At 42.1% G+C, this 19,833-nt stretch overlaps 1 protein-coding gene across 4 annotated transcripts in view; it reads left to right on the top strand.

Annotated features, from left to right (window-relative positions):
- LOC137327206 (rho guanine nucleotide exchange factor TIAM1-like) overlaps positions 1-19,833 on the top strand; it is a 281,965-nt gene that overhangs the window by 211,748 nt on the left and 50,384 nt on the right. Inside the window, exon 1 of one of the 4 annotated variants that reach the window (XM_067992772.1) lies at positions 16,465-16,962. The exons of the other annotated variants lie outside the window; for them this stretch is intronic. Within the exon in view, the coding sequence (XP_067848873.1) occupies positions 16,876-16,962 (87 nt within the window). The 5' untranslated portion in view covers positions 16,465-16,875. Of the gene's footprint in view, positions 1-16,464; positions 16,963-19,833 lie in introns of those variants that run through there. 4 annotated transcript variants of the gene reach the window in all.

Below are 19,833 nucleotides of genomic sequence, written 5' to 3'. Positions count from 1 at the left end.
TTTTGTCATTTACTCCTATTTAATGTTTGATGATGGGAGTGATTTTGAATGTGGTACAACCTGTCCTGATCTACTTTTAACCTCTAACAACGGTCCTTGAAACACATTAGGGGTAATTTTCACTTAACCGGACCGGCACGAAACTGACAGGATCGGATCGGCCACCGACTGCAGTAGAAAGTAAAATGGGCGGCGGGTTTGATCCTGTCAGTTTCCCGCTAGGTGGGTTAGGTTAAAATTACCCAAAATGAAATCTCTGGCAACCTACCCCGTTAAGTCTTATTGATGTGTGTATGCGAGTGTGCCCAGGTTAGAAAATTTCACATTCTACTCTCGAACCCACAGAGTTTTCTCCTGAACTGCTTGCTACTTTGTTTTGTTTGCTCTTTTGGAGCCAGTGAAATATTGTAATATTAAATCAATCCTCCTGTAGATCATTCTCTACTGAATATGGATTTGATTGCACCAGATTGTGTTGGTGAATGCCTTGTTTCTGGGTACATCCTGTTTATCTATGGGATACATTTGAGAGCTAAATGTTGAGAGAATGTCAAAATGAAGTTCAGAAATCTTGTCCGCAATGACTAGGAAAATACGGTTCAGGCTTGTTCAGAGTAGGCTGAAGTTAAAACTTAGAGTTTGTGTTGAGTTGTTGGCACTGCAGTCAACTAAGGCAGAAAGAGGATGAAGATTTATCCAAGTATGCAAGTGCACACATGCACATAAATACATGCACACAAACGCATGCACTCACATGCACTGTACGCGCACACACGCCCTGTACGCACACAAGACAAAATTAGGAAGCTCATGCCCTACAACAGGAGTGTCCAAACTTTTTGTCTCTGTAGAAGGTATGGGTGCATATCATGGAACCTCAAGGACCACATATCTGAGAAAGCAGGGCAAAGACCAAGGGAAGTCTAGATTAAACTGCATTTATTTCAATGCAAGAAGTCTGATGGGCAAGGCAGATGAACTCAGGGCATGGATGGGTACATGGGACTGGGATGTTATAGCTATTACTGAAACATGGCTAAGGGAGGGGCAGGACTGGCAGCTTAATGTTCCACGGTGCAGATGCTTTAGGAAAGATAGAGCAAGAGGTAAGAGAGGAGGGGGAGTTGCGTTCTTGATTAGGGAGAACATCACGGCAGTAGTGAGAGGGGATATATCCGAGGGTTCGCCCACTGAGTCTATATGGGTAGAACTGAAAAATAAGAAGGGAGAGATCACTTTGATAGGATTGTACTACAGACCCCCAAATAGTCAACGGGAAATTGAGGAGCAAATATGTAAGGAGATTACAGACAGCTGCAAGAAAAATAGGGTGGTAATAGTAGGGGACTTCAACTTTCCCAACATTGACTGGGACAGCCATAGCATTAGGGGCTTGGATGGAGAGAAATTTGTTGAGTGTATTCAGGAGGAATTTCTCATTCAGTATGTGGATGGCCCGACTAGAGAGGGGGCAAAACTTGACCACCTCTTGGGAAATAAGAAAGGGCAGGTGACAGAAGTGCTAGTGAGGGATCACTTTGGGACCAGTGATCATAATTCCATTAGTTTTAAGATAGCTATGGAGAATGATAGGTCTGGCCCAAAAGTTAAAATTCTAAATTGGGGAAAGGCCAATTTTGATGGTATTAGACAGGAACTTTCAGAAGTTGATTGGGAGAGTCTGTTGGCAGGCAAAGGGACGTCTGGTAAGTGGGAGGCTTTCAAAAGTGTATTAACCAGGGTTCAGGGTAAGCACATTCCTTATAAAGTGAAGGGCAAGGCTGGTAGAAGTAGGGAACCTTGGATGACTCGGGAGATTGAGGCCCTAGTCAGAAAGAAGAAGGAGGCATATGACATGCATAGGCAGCTGGGATCAAGTGGATCCCTTGAAGAGTACAGAGATTGCCGGAGTAGAGTTAAGAGAGAAATCAGGAGGGCAAAAAGGGGACATGAGATTGCTTTGGCAGATAAGGCAAAGGAGAATCCAAAGAGCTTCTACAAGTACATAAAGGGCAAAAGAGTAACTAGGGAGAGAGTAGGGCCTCTTAAGGATCAACGAGGTCATCTATGTGCGGAACCACAAGAGATGGGTGAGATCCTAAGTGAATATTTCACATCGGTATTTACGGTTGAGAAAGGCATGGATGTTAGGGAACTTGGTGAAATAAATAGTGATGTCTTGAGGAGTGTACATATTACAGAGAGGGAGGTGCTGGAAGTCTTAACGCGCATCAAGGTAGATAAATCTCCGTGACCTGATGAAATGTATCCCAGGACATTATGGGAGGTTAGGGAGGAAATTGCGGGTCCCCTTGCAGAAATATTTGAATCATCAACAGCTACAGGTGAGGTGCCTGAAGATTGGAGGGTAGCAAATGTTGTGCCTTTGTTTAAGAAGGGCGGCAGGGAAAAGCCTGGGAACTACAGACCGGTGAGCCTGACATCTGTGGTGGGTAAGTTGTTTGATGGTATTCTGAGAGACAGGGTCTACAGGCATTTGGAGAGGCAGGGACTGATTAGGAACAGTCAGCATGGTTTTGTGAGTGGAAAATCATGTCTCACGTATTTGATTGAGTTTTTTGAAGGGGTAACCAAGAAGATAGATGAGGGCTGTGCAGTAGACGTGGTCTACATGGACTTCAGCAAAGCCTTTGACAAGGTACCGCATGGTAGGTTGTTACATAAGGTTAAATCTCACGGGATCCAAGGTGAGGTAGCCAATTGGATACAAAATTGGATTGACGACAGAAGACAGAGGGTGGTTGTAGAGGGTTGTTTTTCAAACTGGAGGCCTGTGACCAGCAGTGTGCCTCAGGGATCGGTGCTGGGTCCGCTGTTATTTGTTATTTATATTAATGATTTGGATGAGAATTTAGGAGGCATGGTTAGTAAGTTTGCAGATAACACCAAGATTGGTGGCATTGTGGACAGTGAAGAAGGTTATCTAGGATTGCAACGGGATCTTGATAAATTGGGCCAGTGGGCCGATGAATGGCAGATGGAGTTTAATTTAGATAAATGTGAGGTGATGCATTTTGGTAGATCGAATCGGGCCAGGACCTACTCCGTTAATGGTAGGGCATTGGGGAGAGTTATAGAGCAAAGAGATCTAGGAGTACAGGTTCATAGCTCCTTGAAAGTGGAGTCACAGGTGGATAGGGTGGTGAAGAAGGCATTCAGCATGCTTGGTTTCATTGGTCAGAACATTGAATGCAGGAGTTGGGATGTCTTGTTGAAGTTGTACAAGACATTAGTAAGGCCACACTTGGAATACTGTGTACAGTTCTGGTCACCCTATTATAGAAAGGATATTATTAAACTAGAAAGAGTGCAGAAAAGATTTACTAGGATGCTACCGGGACTTGATGGTTTGACTTATAGGGAGAGGTTGGATAGGCTGAGACTTTTTTCCCTGGAGAGTAGGAGGTTAAGGGGTGATGTTATAGAAGTCTATAAAATAATGAGGGGCATAGATAAGGTCGATAGTCAAAATCTTTTCCCAAAGGTAGGGGAGTCTATAACGAGGGGGCATAGATTTAAGGTGAGAGGGGAGAGATACAAAAGGGTCCAGAGGGGCAATTTTTTCACTCAAAGGGTGGTGAGTGTCTGGAACGAGCTGCCAGAGGCAGTAGTAGAGGCGGGTACAATTTTGTCTTTTAAAAAGCATTTGGACAGTTACATGGGTAAGATGGGTACAGAGGGATATGGGCCAAGTGCAGGCAATTGGGACTAGCTTAGTGGTATAAACTGGGCGACAGGGACATGTTGGGCCAAAGGGCCTGTTTCCATGTTGTAAACTTCTATGATTCTATATAAAGTTAAAATGAATATTCCTGTTAATTTGCTTATATTTCAAGCTGCGGATACTAACACTTCTTGGTGTTCTGATTTAGGATGTATCCACCAATAAGACAATAGCATTAAGAATCAGCCTTTGCAAACCTTCAGTTCCACAATATTCAAATAAGACAAACCATCAGAAAGAAATATAAGAACAACGAAGCCTCCTGGGCTTCAAGGGCCAGATTGGCAGGGTTTGTGGACTGTAGTTTGGACACCTAGTTTACAATAAAGCCATGATTAGCCCATCCTAAGGAACAGCATGCATAGCTAAATTATCACAAATGAGTTCTAATAGCACCTATCAAACTGATATGTTACTCTGCATATAAGATGTAGAGTAGATGGTGGGCTATCTGCACTGGTTTCTGTAGTCAAGTTCACAGCATGTTCCTGCTCCTCTAGAGGAGTTGTGACAGCCATAATCTCATTAAAGAGTGGAAAATCTCTGGTCCAGATGGTTCAGTCAGGTTTTGTTACTTCACTTCTTTCCAGAGTTTGGTATGTTTGAATCATTGTTGCCAGAAACCTAGTAAGTTGCTACCATTTCTGTTCTGAAGAAAAGCAAAGGTTTTCTTGCGTTTTCCAGTGTACTACCTAATATTTTTATTCTATGTGGACTATAAAGTTTTGTCCAAGATACTGATATTATCACTCACAATGAACAGGCTAGCTTTATGAAGGGTAGACAGAGCTCCATAACATATGTTATCTATTGGGTATTATTCATTCTGTTTAAAATATGGTTGTGTCAAATGCTTTGGCACTCAACACTGAAAAGTGGTTAAATTGATTGTTGCTTTCTCACTGAAGTCTTCATACACTTATTTTTAGTGTTATACTATTATTCTAAGGCGATTTGACTTAAACATGTTATCAGTTCTTTTGTTGACATTATATTAAACATAGATTACCACATTTATATACATTTTCAATTTCAGCTCCAGCTCCCAATATTATAGTTGTCTTATTTTATATGCTTTTTTTAATCTCAAAGCATCCTGTCTGTTCCTTGGACAAGTTCATTCAGCAAAAGTGTGTAAACTCTGAAAGTCCCTATCTTGTGTACATTGGTTTCATTTAATTAAAAATTGATTAAACAGTAGTGATTAGAAGCTCTTCAAATTTAGCGTAGATGTGTCCCAGTGTTGTTTAACTGATTGTACAATTAATGAATGAGGTTTAAAATGAATAGGTTAATTTTAAATCTCATCAGATTATTCTCCATTTAAATGCAGTATATGTACTTCTATTTTTATGCCGAACCAATCAAGCATAAAAATGACTACATTTTGTGGCGTTTTTGTTTTAAATCTGAGCTTTGTATTTTTTAAGCAGTCCCCTGCTGTGATTGAATCCAGTAGTATCACAACACCATTTTTATCACCTTCCTGGTAGTGCTGCTTGATTGGAGCTATCTTGTTAACAACAGTAGATACATTTTATCTGCAGTCAATTTCAGTATTATAATTAGAAATGATGATTCTTTGGCCTTAGTGCATATGCTTCGATACTTCATTTGAATTAATCAAATTGTTTGTTCTGAATTGGCTAGCAGTGTACCCACCTGGAGGCATTTTATCCATTTGTCAATTACAAGCTGCAATTCATGGGATTAAATGTTATTTAATGATATATCAGCATTGTATGCCTTGAGGCAACATAGCCCATCCATTATTCTTTCTTTATAAAATGCAGCAATACAAAATGTAATTTACACTGAGTCCAGTTAAATGTCTTTCTACCACATTTTTATGTATGTGAGATGGAATTTTGCCGTGATGTCAGTGAGGAAATGGAAATTAAAACATCAGAGGTAATTTCCTTCTTGACTGGATAGATAGATGTGTGCGTGAATAATGCATTACATTGAAAATATCACTTCTGCACACTTCCTTTCAGCTTTTATGTCTGTGTGTGTATTTTTTGGAGAGACAACGGGAGGAAGGTATTGAGAATGATAACAACAATGTTTTTTAAAAATTTGTTCATGGGATGTGGGTGTCGCTGGCAAGCCCAGCATTTATTGCTCATCCCTAATTGCCCTTGAGAAGGAGGTGGTGAGCTGCCTTCTTGAACCGCTGCAGCCCGTGTGGTGAAGGTTCTCCCACAGTGCTGTTAGGAAGGGAGTTCCAGGATTTTGACCCAGCGATGACGAAGAAACAGCGATATATTTCCAAGTTGGGATGGTGTGTGACTTGGAGGGGAACGTGCAGGTGGTGTTGTTCCCATGTGCCTGCTGCCCTTGTCCTTCCAGGTGGTAGAGGTCATGGGTTTGGGAGGTGCTGTTGAAGTCTTGGCGAGTTGCTGCAATGCATCCTGTAGATGGTACACACTGCAGCCACAGTGTGCCGGTGGTGAAGGGAGTGAATGTTTAGGGTGGTGGAAGAGGTGCCAATCAAGCGGGCTGCTTTGTTCTGGATGGTGTCGAGCTTGGTGTCTCCACTTGCCTGGAGCTGCACTCATCCAGGCAAGTGGAGAGTATTCCATCACACTCCTGACTTGTGTCTTGCAGATGGTGGAAAGGCTTTGGGGAGTCAGAAGGTGAGTCACTCGCCGCAGAATACCCAGCCTCTGACCTGCTCTTGTAGCCACAGTATTTATATGGCTGGTCCAGTTAAGTTTCTGGTCAATGGTGACCCCCAGGATGTTGATGGTGAGGGATTCGGTGATGGTAATGCCGTTGAATGTCAAGGGGAGGTGGTTGGACTCTCTCTTGGAGATAGTCATTGCCTGGCACTTGTCTGGCGCGAATGTTACTTGCCACTTATGAGCCCAAGCCTGGATGTTGTCCAGGTCTTGCTGCATGCAGGCACGGACTGCTTCATCTGAGGGATTACGAATGGAACTAAACACTGCAATCATCAGCGAACATTCCTATTTCTGACCTTATGATAGAGGGAAGGTCATTGATAAAGCAGCTGAAGATGTTTGTGTCTTGGACACTGCCCTGAGGAACTTGTGCAGCAATGTCCTGGGGCTGAGCTGATTGGCCTTCAACAACCACTACCATCTTCCTTTGTGCTAGGTATGACTCCAGCCACTGGAGAGTTTTCCCCCTGATTTCCATTGACTTCAATTTTACTAGGGCTCCTTGGTGCCACTCTCGGTCAAATGCTGCCTTGATGTCAAGGGCAGTCACTCTCACCTCACCTCTGGAATTCAGCTCTTTTGTCCATGTTTGGACCAAGGCTGAGATGAGGTCTGGAGCTGAGTGATCCTGGCGGAACCCAAACTGAGCATCGGTGACCAGGCTATTGGTGAGTAAGTGCCGCTTGATAGCACTGTCGAAAACACCTTCCATCACTTTGCTGATGATTGAGAGTAGACTGATGGGGTGGTAATTGGCTGGATTGTATTTGTCCTGCTTTTTGTGGACAGGACATACCTGGTCAGTTTTCCACATTGTCGGGTAGATGCCATTGTTGTAGCTGTATTGGAACAGCTTGGCTAGAGGTGCGGCTAGTTCTGGAGCACACGTCTTCCGCACTACAGCTGGGATGTTGTTGGGGTCCATAGCCTTTGTTGTATCCAGTGCACTCAGCCGTTTCTTGATATCACGTGGAGTGAATCGAATATCGAGAGGAGGCTAAGATGGATCATCCACTCGGCACTCTTGGCTGAAGATGGTTGCAAACGCTTCAGCCTTGTCTTTTGCACTCGTGCTGGATTCTGCCATCATTGAGGATGGGGATGTTCATGGAACCTCCTACTCCCGTTAGTTGTTTAATTGTCCACCACCATTCATGACTGGATGTGGCAGGTCTGCAGAGCTTTGATCTGATCCGTTGGCTGTGGAATTGCTTAGCTCTGTCTATGGCATGTTGTTTCCACTGTTTAGCATTCATGTAGTCCTGTGTTGTAGTTTCACCAGGTTGGCACCTCATTTTTAGGTATGCCTGGTGCTGCTTCTGGCATGCTCTTCTACACTCCTCATTGAACCAGGGTTGATCCCTTGGCTTGTTCGTAATGGTAGAGTGAAGAATATGCCGGGCCATGAGGTTACTGATTTTGCTGGAATTCAATTCTGCTTCTGCTGATGGCCCACAGCGCCTCATGAATGCCCAGTTTTGAGCTGCTAGATCTGTTCTGAATCTATCCCATTTACCACGTGGAAGTGCCACACAACACGTTGGATGGTGTCCTCAGTGTGAAGACAGGACTTCGTCTCCACAAGGATTGTGCGGTTGTCACTCCTACCAATACTGTCATGGACAGATGCACCACTGTTACAAAAACCAATATTAGATTGATTGAGGTATTTATCAGCTGGGTGGTGCAGGGAATGGAAGCTGTTCCTTCCGGGGATTCCAATAACCAAAATATCGTATTACTACAGCCTATCACATTCAACAAGTTTCTCATGCCCTCGACCCTTTGGGTGAAAGTTACAGGCATGTGCTAGGATGTGGGGAACTGAAAGGTTACTGCAGTTGCAGATCTTCTGGATTAGGTGCTCGTTGTAGACTCTTCGATTATTAATTCTCCAAGTCCTGTCTCGTTCTGGATAGTCGGGCATCACCTGAGTGAGAGTCAAAACATATGGATATTGTAGGGTGCAGGGTTTATGTGAAAGGGATTCTCCAAGCAATGACTTATCACCAAGACCTTTGGGGAAGTTTTGTTCATCTCAGTAACTCAGCTGCAGGCAGTAGCTAGGTCCAGCGGGGCCTTATCCGGAAGCATTTCTTGGCATTCATGAGGACAGATGAATGCTTCAGCAGCAGGCAGCAGTGTAAGTTTTGATTTACTCGTTAAGTCTTGTCCTCACTTCACTACAAATATAAACACCAACGTCAAATCCAGAACAAAAAACAAATTTATCAAACAACTCAATTTTAATTGTATCTAACAGTTAACAGAAATAATTATGAATCATCCTTGTGCAAGCCCTTAGTGCCTGTCTTCTGTGCTCATTTACCTATCCTAGTGCTTCTACGAAGTGTTTCCCCAGTGGCTACAGCTTGGAAGGTGGAAGGCTGCTTAGCTTCAAATGGCCATGGTGCCCTCGAGCAGCTCTGAGCCATGAGGACCCAGCTGCAGTCTGCAGCATCTTGGTATGGGTCAGAGCAGTCTGGCCCAGCTGCATCTCTGGTACTAACAAGGACACTGGTGGAGTGGGTGGCTGGAGAGCAGGCATGCTGTCGTCCTGAGAGTGGACAGCGGGTGCCTCGCCCATGTAGCCGAGGCCACTCTCCTGGGACTGCGCTTTAGCACTCCTCCGGCTCTGCGCGAGAACAGAGTACAGGACTGAGGAACTGTCGATCTGTCAAAAGTGGCCCCCGAAGCCAAGATGTCAGCCATCTGAGCTTCCATGGCAGCTATGAGAGCTGTCAGGGAGGCTCCATCACGGTGGGCGCTACTGTCATGTTGATGCAACTGAGTGCTTGGCCTATGTTGGACCGAATGGTCTCCATGCTCTATGCGAAGCTCTGTTGGACGCTTCCATGCTCTGCAACATTGTGCGCAAGCTCTCATTGACCCCCTCTGCGATGTCTGGCAGTGCAGGTGTTGCCTGGAGGGCTTTCTGCCCCCAGTGAGGAACAGGATCTCCCTCATCCTGTCCACTGCCTGGAGCAGGGCCTACAAAGCAGCATCGGAGAGCCTGGGGGCGCAACCTGCAGGTCTAGCAGCCATTTTTTCTCTTGAGAAGCATTTCCTTCCTTCACCCAATGCACCTCCCTTTTAAGAGTGTTGGCTGCCTTTAAGTGGGGTCAGAGATGCCCAATTTCCTAGCTTCCCCCCAAACAGGGGTGCAGCCAATGAATAGTGCATGTAGCAACGGCTGCAAGTCTGACTGATTATAATAAGGTCCCAGGACTAATTTAACATGCTGCCTGAGACACTGTGAACAGGCGTGTGCATAGGAACATAGGAATTGCTGGATGGAAAAAGACCAAGGTCCATTTTGTTCACCGTCTACCATCCTGGTCATCACATGATACAATGATAATGGAGTTGTTGACAAATCATAGCAATCAATCTCTTATCACTTAGCCTACAACAGACCCAGAAATGACACTGGCTCCCTGCGTGCCTGTTTTCGGGCACAATCAAATTTCTAGACCATCATCTTAGAATTTTAGCTAAGCCAGTTAAAAGTGAATCCAGAAAAATCCAGGGCCTTATTTGCGTATGTCAGAGTGAGAGCCAGCAACGTGGCAGCTCTTTGTTTCCTTGGTTTGCGCTGCTGTTGATCTCTGGTTAACTTGCATGGAGATATTTAAGGTGCAGCAGCTGTCGAGATCATCTGATCATGGCAGAAATTAGGAGTTTGTGAGGTTGAAGAGTAGAAACTTTGTGTAGTGATTTCTGCAGCTTGGAAATGCTTTATGGACCCTTTTTTCACAAACATTTTTTTTCCCACTTGTTTCCGATTTACCTCTCATGGGGTCAGCCCACCAGAAGAGTATTTGCACCTCACCACCCCCCCCCCCCCCCCCCCAAATCCACAGTCAGGGATGGGCATACCACTCTGTGCCATTAACATGGAGGAGGAACAGCACAGGATGGAGTAAGGAGAGTCGGGCACCGTTCAAAGAGGACACGGCCCCCCAGGTATTACCTTGCTAGCCCTGGTGAAGTCATTGAACTTTTTGCAGCAGTGTTCTGCAGACCTGGGGATGAGGGAGTTGGCACTCCGTGCCAGTGCCATCTCCCTCCAGGCAACATGATTTACCCAAACCCAGGAATCTGTACGTGCTGCCTTCGATTTCCTCGAGGAAGGCTTTGAGGTCTGAATCAATGAAGTTCTGCCTCTTTCTTCTCTGGCTTGTTGCCATGCCATGCTGCCCTCTGGATCTGGATGGAGTCTGTAAAGTCATAACTCTGCATGAGACTATTGCTAAGACATGCAGTGAAATTATATGATTGAGTGAAAGAGCCCAGCAGTGTTGTTCTCTTACCTGTTTGTCCCCAGTTTGCTGCTAACGAGTGCAGGCTGAACTGTGTTTTTAACGGCTGCACAACAGTTTCCAGGTAGTTCAGCTGCTTACACCCGTTTTACAACAATGCCTGCACCAAAGGGACTACAAATAAGCAGACACATGAAACCTGTGTGTAGCTCCCTCTAGAGGCCAGTGGTGGGCTGTGCAGCATATCTACGAATGTTTGGGTTACCTTTTACATATTTTCCCTATTGCTTGGCTTTGGATATAACAAACTTTGGGCCCGATTTTGCTGTGAGTGGTGAATGCCCTGGTTAGACTTGCACTTGCCATTGACTTTCTATGGGGTTTTACACAGCAAGTTACTGTAAGTTAGAGATCCATTCAGCACAGCGCCCTCGACAAGGCAAGCAACTGTGTCTCCTTAACCAATCAGATTGAAGAATCATTAATGAGCAGCTCAGCGTCTGAACCAGGAAGTCTTAGTTAGAATAGTGAATTGAATGTCACATCAGGTACAGTAAGTGAAATAAAGAGAGGGAAAGAAAGATTGGATTAAGAGACAGAGATAAAAGAAACAGTAAGAAAAAATGTTTTTTATTTAAATTTTTTAAATGTCCCAACAATAATTAAAAGCTGAAGGAATGAGACTCCACACTTGTAAAAGACTTAGACTGGAATGGACAAGCCCCAACCTTTTTTTGGTGAGTTTAGTCCGTATCTATGAGGTAAGTACAGGAACTTCACGCCGTTCAATACGTTTGAATAGTAAGTCAGAGGACGAGATGCAGTTTTTGCACAGCTTTTGGAGGAGCAGCGCATCTCGGGCAGCAATTTCTGGATTTCCATGTTTAACCGCGCATGTGCGGTTGCCGGAAATTATTGTCCGATTTGCACATAAATAACGGTGAGCGCTGTCAGCCTCACCATTATCTTTACAGCAAAATCCGGCCCAATGTGTAAAGCTCTTGGTATGTACAGTTTAATTAAAAGAAAAAAATCTTGGATTTTTATAGTTGTCTTTCATATCCTCAGGACATCCCAATACGCTTCACGGTCAGTTAAGTACTTTAGAAGTGTAGTCACTATTATGTAGGCAAACATAGTTACCAATTTGTACACAGCAGAGATTCCACAAGCAGCAATGACATAAATGGCTCATCAATCTGTTTTACGAACATACGAAATTGACGGCCAGGAAAAGACCAGCTGGTCCATCAAGCCTGCCCCACATTCATGATGGCTGGAGCATTATAACTAGACACTTCCTACCCCTCACCCCACACCCCGCAGCCATGTAATCTCCTGGGTGGGGTTTTCATTGAGAGATAAATGTTGGCCAGGACACTGACAGAAGTCCTCTTCAAATAGTGCCATGAGATCTTTTAAATCCATTTGAAAATAAGACTGTAGGAACAGGAGGACGCTATTCAACCCCTCGAGTCTGTTCTTCCATTCAGTTAGGTAATGGCTGATCTGTACCTCAGCTCAATTATCTCGCCTTTGCTCCATATCTCTTAACCTTACCTAACAAAAATGTATCAGTCTCAGTCTTGAAAATTTCAATTGACCCAGTGTTCACAATCACTACCTAAATAGCCTAGCTCTAATTTTAAAATCATGCCCCTTGTCTGGATTCCTCATCAGAGGAAATAGTTTCTCTGTATTGACCCTATCAATTCCTTTTATCATTTTAAAGAGCTTAATTAGATCACTCCTCAACTGTCTAAACTCAAGGGAATACAAACCAAGTTTATACAACCTGTCCTCATAATGTAACCCTTCAGGCCTTGATATCATTCTAGTGAATCTGCACTGTACCCCCACCAAGGCCAATTTATCGTTCCTGATGTTTGGTGCCTAAAACTGAATGCAGTACTGCAGATGGGGCCTGACCAAGGTTCTGTACAAATAAAGCATCATTTCCTCACTTTTGTATTCCAACCCCCTTGAAATAAAGACCAACATTCCATTAGCCTTTTTGGTTACCTTTTGTACCTGTTCACTAGCTTTTAGTTGTTCGTGTACATAGACATCCAAATCCCTTTGCTCCTCCACAGCTCCTAGTCTCACCATTAAGAAAATATTCCAATTTGTCATTCTCATATCCAAAGTGGATGACCTCATACTTCCCCACATTGAACTGCATCTGCCATAGTTTTGCCCACCCATTTAGTCTGTCTATGTCCCTTTGTAACTTCCTGCTCTCATTCACACAACTTACTGTGCCTCCTAAATTTGTGTCATTTGCAAAGGTGGATATACAACTCTCTATTCCCTCATCCAAGTCATTAATTTACATGGTAAAAAACTGAGGCACACAGATCCCTAGGGAACATCACTTGTCACATACCGCCAATCAAAGAGCATTCCCTACTCTCTGTCTTCTACCTCCCAACCAATTACCAAACCATGTCACAAGGTTACCCCCAATTCCATGTGCTTTCATTTTTGCTAATAATCACTTGTGTGGAATTTTATCAAATGCCTTCTGGAAGTTCATATAGACAACACCCATAGACACTCCCCTATCCACCATGCTAGTGACCTCCTCAAAAATTCAACTAGATTAGTCAGATATGACCTACCCTTGACAAACCTATGCTTTTGCCCTTGACAAATCGATGCTGACTCTCTTTTTGATCAGCTCATACTTGTCCAAATGCTTAGCCATTCTGTCCCTGATGATAAATTCCAGTAACTTCCCCACAGCTGATGTTAAACTGTAGTTACCTGGTTTCTGTCTCTCTCCCTTAAATAATGGAGTGACATTTGAAATTTTCCAATCTATGCAGGACATTCTAGAACATTCAGCTCCTCGAGCTTGTTCTGCCATACAATTAGATCATGGCTGATCTGTACCTCAACTCCATTTACCTGCCTTTGATCCATATCTCTCGATACCCATAAATAATACAAATCTGTCGATCTCAGTCTTGAAAATTTGAAATGACCCAATATCTACAGCCTTTTGGGAAATAGAATTCCACAGTTCCACTACCCTTTGTGTGGAAAAGTGCTTTCTGATATCACACCTGAATGGCCTAGCTCTCTAATTAAGATTGTTCCCCCTTGTTCTGGATTCCCCCACCAGAGGAAATAACTTCTCTGTATCTAATCTATCAAATCCTTTTATTTTAAGCACCTCAATCAGATCACCCCTCAACCATCTAAACTCAAGGGACTACAACCCATCCTCAATTTAGCTCTTAAAACACCGGTTTGATTCTGGTAATTCTGCGCTGCACCCCCTCCAAGGCCAATAGATCCTTCCTGAGGTGCGGTGCCCAGAACTGAACGCAGTACTCCAGATGGGGTCTGACCAAGGCTCCGTACAACTGAAGCATAACTCCTTTGAACGGAACTATGTGAACAAATCGTTGCAAGTGGCAGGGCAGGTTGAGAATTCGGGATCCTGGGCTTTATAAATAGAGGCATCGTGTACAAAAGCAAGGATGTCATGATGAACCTTTATAAAACACTGGTTTGACCACAACTGGAGTATTGTGTCCAGTTCTGGGCACTGCATTTTAGGAAAGATGTGAAGGCTTTAGAGAGGGTGCAGAAGAGATTTACTAGAATGATTCCACGGAGAGGAATTTTAGTTACGTGGATAGATTGGAGAAACTGGGGTTGTTCTCCTAGGAATAGAGAAGGTTGAGAGGAGATCTGATAGAGGTATTTAAAATCATGAAGGGTCGAAACAGAATAGATAGAGAGAAACTGTTCCCATCGGTGGAAGGGTCAAGAACCAGAGGACGTGGATTTAAGGTGATTGGCAAAAGAACCAAAGGTGACATGAGGAAAAACTTTTTTACATGGCGAGTGGTTATGACCTGGAATGCACTGCTGGGGGGCTGGTGGTGGAGGCAGATTCAATCATGGTTTTCAAAGGGGAACTGGATAAGTACTTGAAAGGAAAAAAAATTGCAGGGCTCCGTGGATAGGGCAGGGGAGTGGGACTAGCTGGATTACTCTTGCACAGAGCTGGCATGGACACAGTAGGCCAAATGGTCTCCTTCCATGCTGTAACCTTTCTATGATTCTAACTATTAGATAAACTGACTTGTTCGCTTGCAGTAGTAAAGCAAATTGCAAGTTTATAAATGTCTCTTAGAATAGCATACAAAAAAAAACTTACTTAAGAATATTTGCAATTACTTAAGTTCATTATTAAGAGGTTTTGAGAGGTGTTTCAAGCTTTGAAGTGAACATTGTAGTTATTAGGAGTAGTTCGAGCATCTTAAGCTGTTCTCCATAAATAACTCAAATTGTGAAAAGTATAACCTTAGCAAAATTGTTGCACAGCACTTATAGAATTACTATGTATGAAACAGAAGTGTGCAAAATGTGAGCAGTTCAATTTTTAATAAGAACTTTATGGTTGTTATGTGTTTACTTCTATTAAACATTTTGCCATATTCAAATGAAAAATTACATTGAGGTTGTTTATGCTTAAATAGTTAATCTTTGTAAATAAATGTAACGTGCATCCTGAAAGCTTTCTGCTTTACATCCTAGTCTCTTAAGTTCTTTGTGATGCTGCACTTCAAGTGTATGAAATACAAGTTTTAACTTGTATACCCCACCCTTTAATTACATTATATTTAAGCTCTCAGCATTGTAACAGTGGTAACTTTCATAAAACAATGCTTAGTATTTCAGCTGAATGAAAAAGAACTGAAGTTTGAGATTAACTTGGCCCTTTTTAAGATAAAACAGTGTTTGAAACTGATGTTACAAACAGGCAGGCTAAGCAGATATACTTATTAGTTCAGAAAAGTCATTTAACATAATTTAAGCTTTTCCACCAAGGTTCTCTAAAAATGCCTATAAGTGTCCATCCAAATCTTTACCTAGTAATGATTAGACTCTGATCCAGCTGTTTCCATAAAACAACTGAAGGGTTATTGTGAACTTTGATTTTTCTTAACTTTTCAAAATAATCACTTAGTCATTGTTTATCTTTGACATGTAATGAACTTTAGTAAAGTAAAATACCAAGTATTTGAAAAATTACCTTGTTTTGAAACCTTTGAGAATTTTCATAAAGTTAGAACTGCAGGCTTTGCTAAATTTGCCTCATTCAGTATTTGTCAAAAGCTGTAATGTTTACAGATCTTAGTATTTTGGTGCATTGTGCAACTTGCTTACTTTGTTCAAGTCGACAGTGTTATTCAAGTCTATCTTAATGGCAAAAATGTGTAGCTGGATGATGTTCAGACCAGACAGCTGTGCCTTTGTTTTGTATTTTGGGAAAATGCCATCTGTTCAGAATTCTTTGCTGGTTGCTTCTGAAGTGACTATTGCTGTAGCTAAGTTCGAAGAAATTAAAAAGGAAAATCGATTATGAATAATTATTCTTGCAGAATCTTTTGTAGCAGTTGTGAGTTGAACTGTGTCATGCCATTGATTTTATATTGTTTGAATAATTACTTGTAGATCTGGATGAAAAAAGGAGAAACAATATTGAATTCCTCTGTGATGATGTCCAGAGAGCTGAAACTCAGCTTCAAAGAAGAGCCTTTTGTTTTGCAGGGCAGTAAACATTGGCATCCTTCGACTTGCAGCCCATTCAACTGCATAAAGCCATAGATGACATTTCCGGTTATTTTCTTTGCAGTATTTGGTTGTTTGTTGCAGTGTAGAATAGCTTTCCACAGTTGAGTATTAGTATTCTAGTGGAGGACTAAACCAATCGGATGAACCAGCGCCCTAGGAAGCAGACAGTGACATTCCGATGTCAGCTTCAGCAGGCTGCCTTTCGTGTTTCTGCTAGTTCTTTTTGCTGCTGTTCGATGACAGCACTTCTTGTTGACAGGAACTACTCTTCATTGCTGGACATGCTGCAACAGATACAGGAATCCTGCTTCAGATAAACATTGAGGATTTAGGGTTGAGGTAGTTAGAATAGGATTACAGCATTTGCTCCATTCTGAACTGATTCTTTGTACTGCAGCTCTACATAGCATAGAAAGAACAGCAAGCGCCTCGTATATTTGAGTTATTTTAAGTATGAAGGGAAAACAAAAACTGTTACGATTGATGAACCGTCTACCACATCTTATGATTCCAGCTGGTGAAAATTGATGTTAAATGTATAGTAACAAAGCAGATTGATTCATTAGGTAAAGAGTTTCTTTTCACAATGTCAGTCTTCTGGAGAGTAAAACACAAGGCCAAAGACCAGGACATCAAAGGATCCTGTGACTCGATTTACGAGATGCTTTACTTGGTGAGAATCTGATTATTGTTTATCTAGGTATGATCGAATAATAATGTTGTCTATGATTTTAGAGAATATCTATTTTTGAGTGTTTTTAAAAATCGTATTTGCTACAATAGCATTATGACTGCAGCAGCTTCAGTTTACATTAAAATTTCAAATTCTATTCATTATGCAGTATAAATAACAAACATATCCTAAAATCCTTTGAGTTTCTTTTTTGATATTTGGTTGTAACGGTTATGCTAACTGTTACAAAAAGCTGAGAAGTCTATTTTATAAAGAAGGCTTCTATTACCTTTACTGTTTTGTGTAAACACAGCTGAACTTTGACATTATCATCGTTTGTTCCATAATCAACCATTTTATAGCAATCATGCATATATTATTTGCAATTTGATTTACATAGTTTCTTTGGAGAATCATGCATTTTTAAAATTATGTGTTAGTTTGAGAACTATATGTTAGAAGAGATGACACAGCAATGCATCGCAACAGTGTGCAGAGATTAGTAGAATGTGGTTTTGTATCTGTGATTCTCCATGTGGTGAATCCTCAATCTCATGCTGATATAGTGCTAGGATATGAAGAATTTAGGTACTTGTCCCTATGGAGGAAGGGAGGAAAAAACCGAAGGGCAATTCTCACAGCTTTGTTGTGCACCTCTTATCATTTGGGGTATAGTAGTGTAGTGGTTAGCTTACTGGACTAGTAATCCAGAAAACATGAGTTCAAATTCCACTATGACAATTTGAAAATTTGAATTTAAAACAAAACCTGGAAATAAAAAGCTGGTATAGGTACATGACCATGAAGCTACTGAATTGTTGTGAAAACCCAACTGGTTCACTAATGTCCTTTTTAGGGAAGGAAACCTGATGTCCTTAACTGGTCTGGCCTATATATCAACTCCAGTCCCACACATGGTTGACTCTTAACTGCCCTCTGAAGTGGCCTAGCAAGCCGCTTAGTTGTATCAAATGTTGAACATCCAGATTTGCTAGCAATATCCACACCCCAAGAATGAATAATAATTTTAAAAATGTGAAGACTAACATTAATAAGCTGCTCGCCCTACTCTACCAGAGAATAATTGGATGGTGTGGGAAATTTAAGTGAAAAAGGTTACAATGTGCCTGTTGTTTTCTGCATCAGAAGCTTGCAACTGACTAAAGGCTGCTAGGGAGAAAATGTTGCTAGGTTACAGTATCTGTAGGTGACAATGATGCAATGCAACTTTGTGAAGAACCATTTATATTAAAAAGAGGCCATTCAGCAGAATGCCAAACCTTCCTGCATCTCGACTGTATCAGTCATTTTATTTCATTTTTCTTCCCCTTGACGAGTTTTACTTGTAATTGGATTGTTTTCCTCATTGCTTTTCTTTTTCCTGTTTTTATTATTCTCATTTTTGTATTATTTATATTTCAACTCTCATGATTCCTAGCTCTCCATTATATATTTATGAATTGTGATGTCTGTTTATCTACCAGTAAAGGAGAACCTTAAGTGTGATGTACTGATATTTTTAGCTTAATATATACATATATATATAGAACTTTTAAAAATCATAATTAGAGTAAGAATTCCATTTGCCCCTAATATAACTCCACTGTGCTACACCGTACATGTGGAAATGTTAACTTGACTTTGTGAGGGTATTTTTGTCTTGTGTGTTAGAGCTAAACATGTGCGAACTGTGAGATAGAGTGTAATGATTTTATGTGTTAGCATTAATGAAATGGATGCAATCTTTTGACCGCGCTCCTAAAATTGCTCCTGGCAATAACTGGGTATAATGCATGTGAGTGCACTGATCCTGCATTACTAGTGTTTTGCTAGTTCAGACTTGTCAGGCAGCAATTCAATGGTTTCTTCCTAAATTCCTAAGCCCTGACTTATAACAGAAAATACATATTATTGATGCCTGATCAAAGCCAGCGACACAGCAATGGAAGAAAGGGGAAAGTGCATAAAGGGGCCCAAAACAGACAAATCTACTATGTGGGACATTAGGGAAGCTGATACAAATATATAAAGTGGTGAACAGAATGCCCCAAGTTGTCCTGATGGAAAGGTGCTCCATATGCCACTAACATCCTAATGTGCATGCATACTTTGTCGATGATAAATGTAAACATTCTAATTACTAACAGTTGCCAGAGGACGAGAGAGAGACGCACATAGCAGGCCCGATTTTCTGCCCCGTTCCTGCCGCCATTCCACTTCTCAATATTTTGATTGTGGCCTTCAGAAAAGCGGCCAAGGTTCCCACCGGAGCCTCGTTATATAATGCAAATGACATCAATGGGACCCCAATACAATTTAAGTACCAGTGCGTGGAGCGCGTACAACTGCATTAATGCCCCTACAGGTCTCACAAAAATCAACCCATCGGATGCTTAATCCTCAGCGGCCCTCACCCAGGATCGCCTTTCTCTCCACCCCCTTTAACGTAACTCGACCGGTTCTGTTCTGCCGTCAGAACACCAGATTTCTTGCCCTCACCATCCCCCTTCATCGGGTGGGCTTGTTCTGCCCATCCCACATCAAAATGAGTCCCAGTGTCTTTCTGCTTCTTAATTTAAGTTCCTTTTTCAAATTAAAAAAACAAATGAATTGAATTTTAAAATCTCTAATTATCACCTAGTTAGTAATTTGAAAGTTTGTATTTTCTTACAGCTATGATTCAGAGATACACATCCAGGAGCCAAACACAAAACAACAAATTCAGTGTTGACAGAGCTCCCTTAGAAACTCATAAAACCCATGCTGCCAGACATGGGATTTCCACCCCACCCCCACCCCACTCAGTTCTGTCAGGCCCATGCCCTGCTGCTCCTTTCACTGCTTATTGACACCAGGAATCCACCAAAGAGC

The sequence above is a fragment of the Heptranchias perlo genome, chromosome 11 (genome assembly GCF_035084215.1).
Source record: "Heptranchias perlo isolate sHepPer1 chromosome 11, sHepPer1.hap1, whole genome shotgun sequence".
NCBI classification, from domain to species: Eukaryota; Metazoa; Chordata; class Chondrichthyes; order Hexanchiformes; family Hexanchidae; genus Heptranchias; species Heptranchias perlo.
This window is presented reverse-complemented; position numbering and strand designations above follow the sequence as displayed.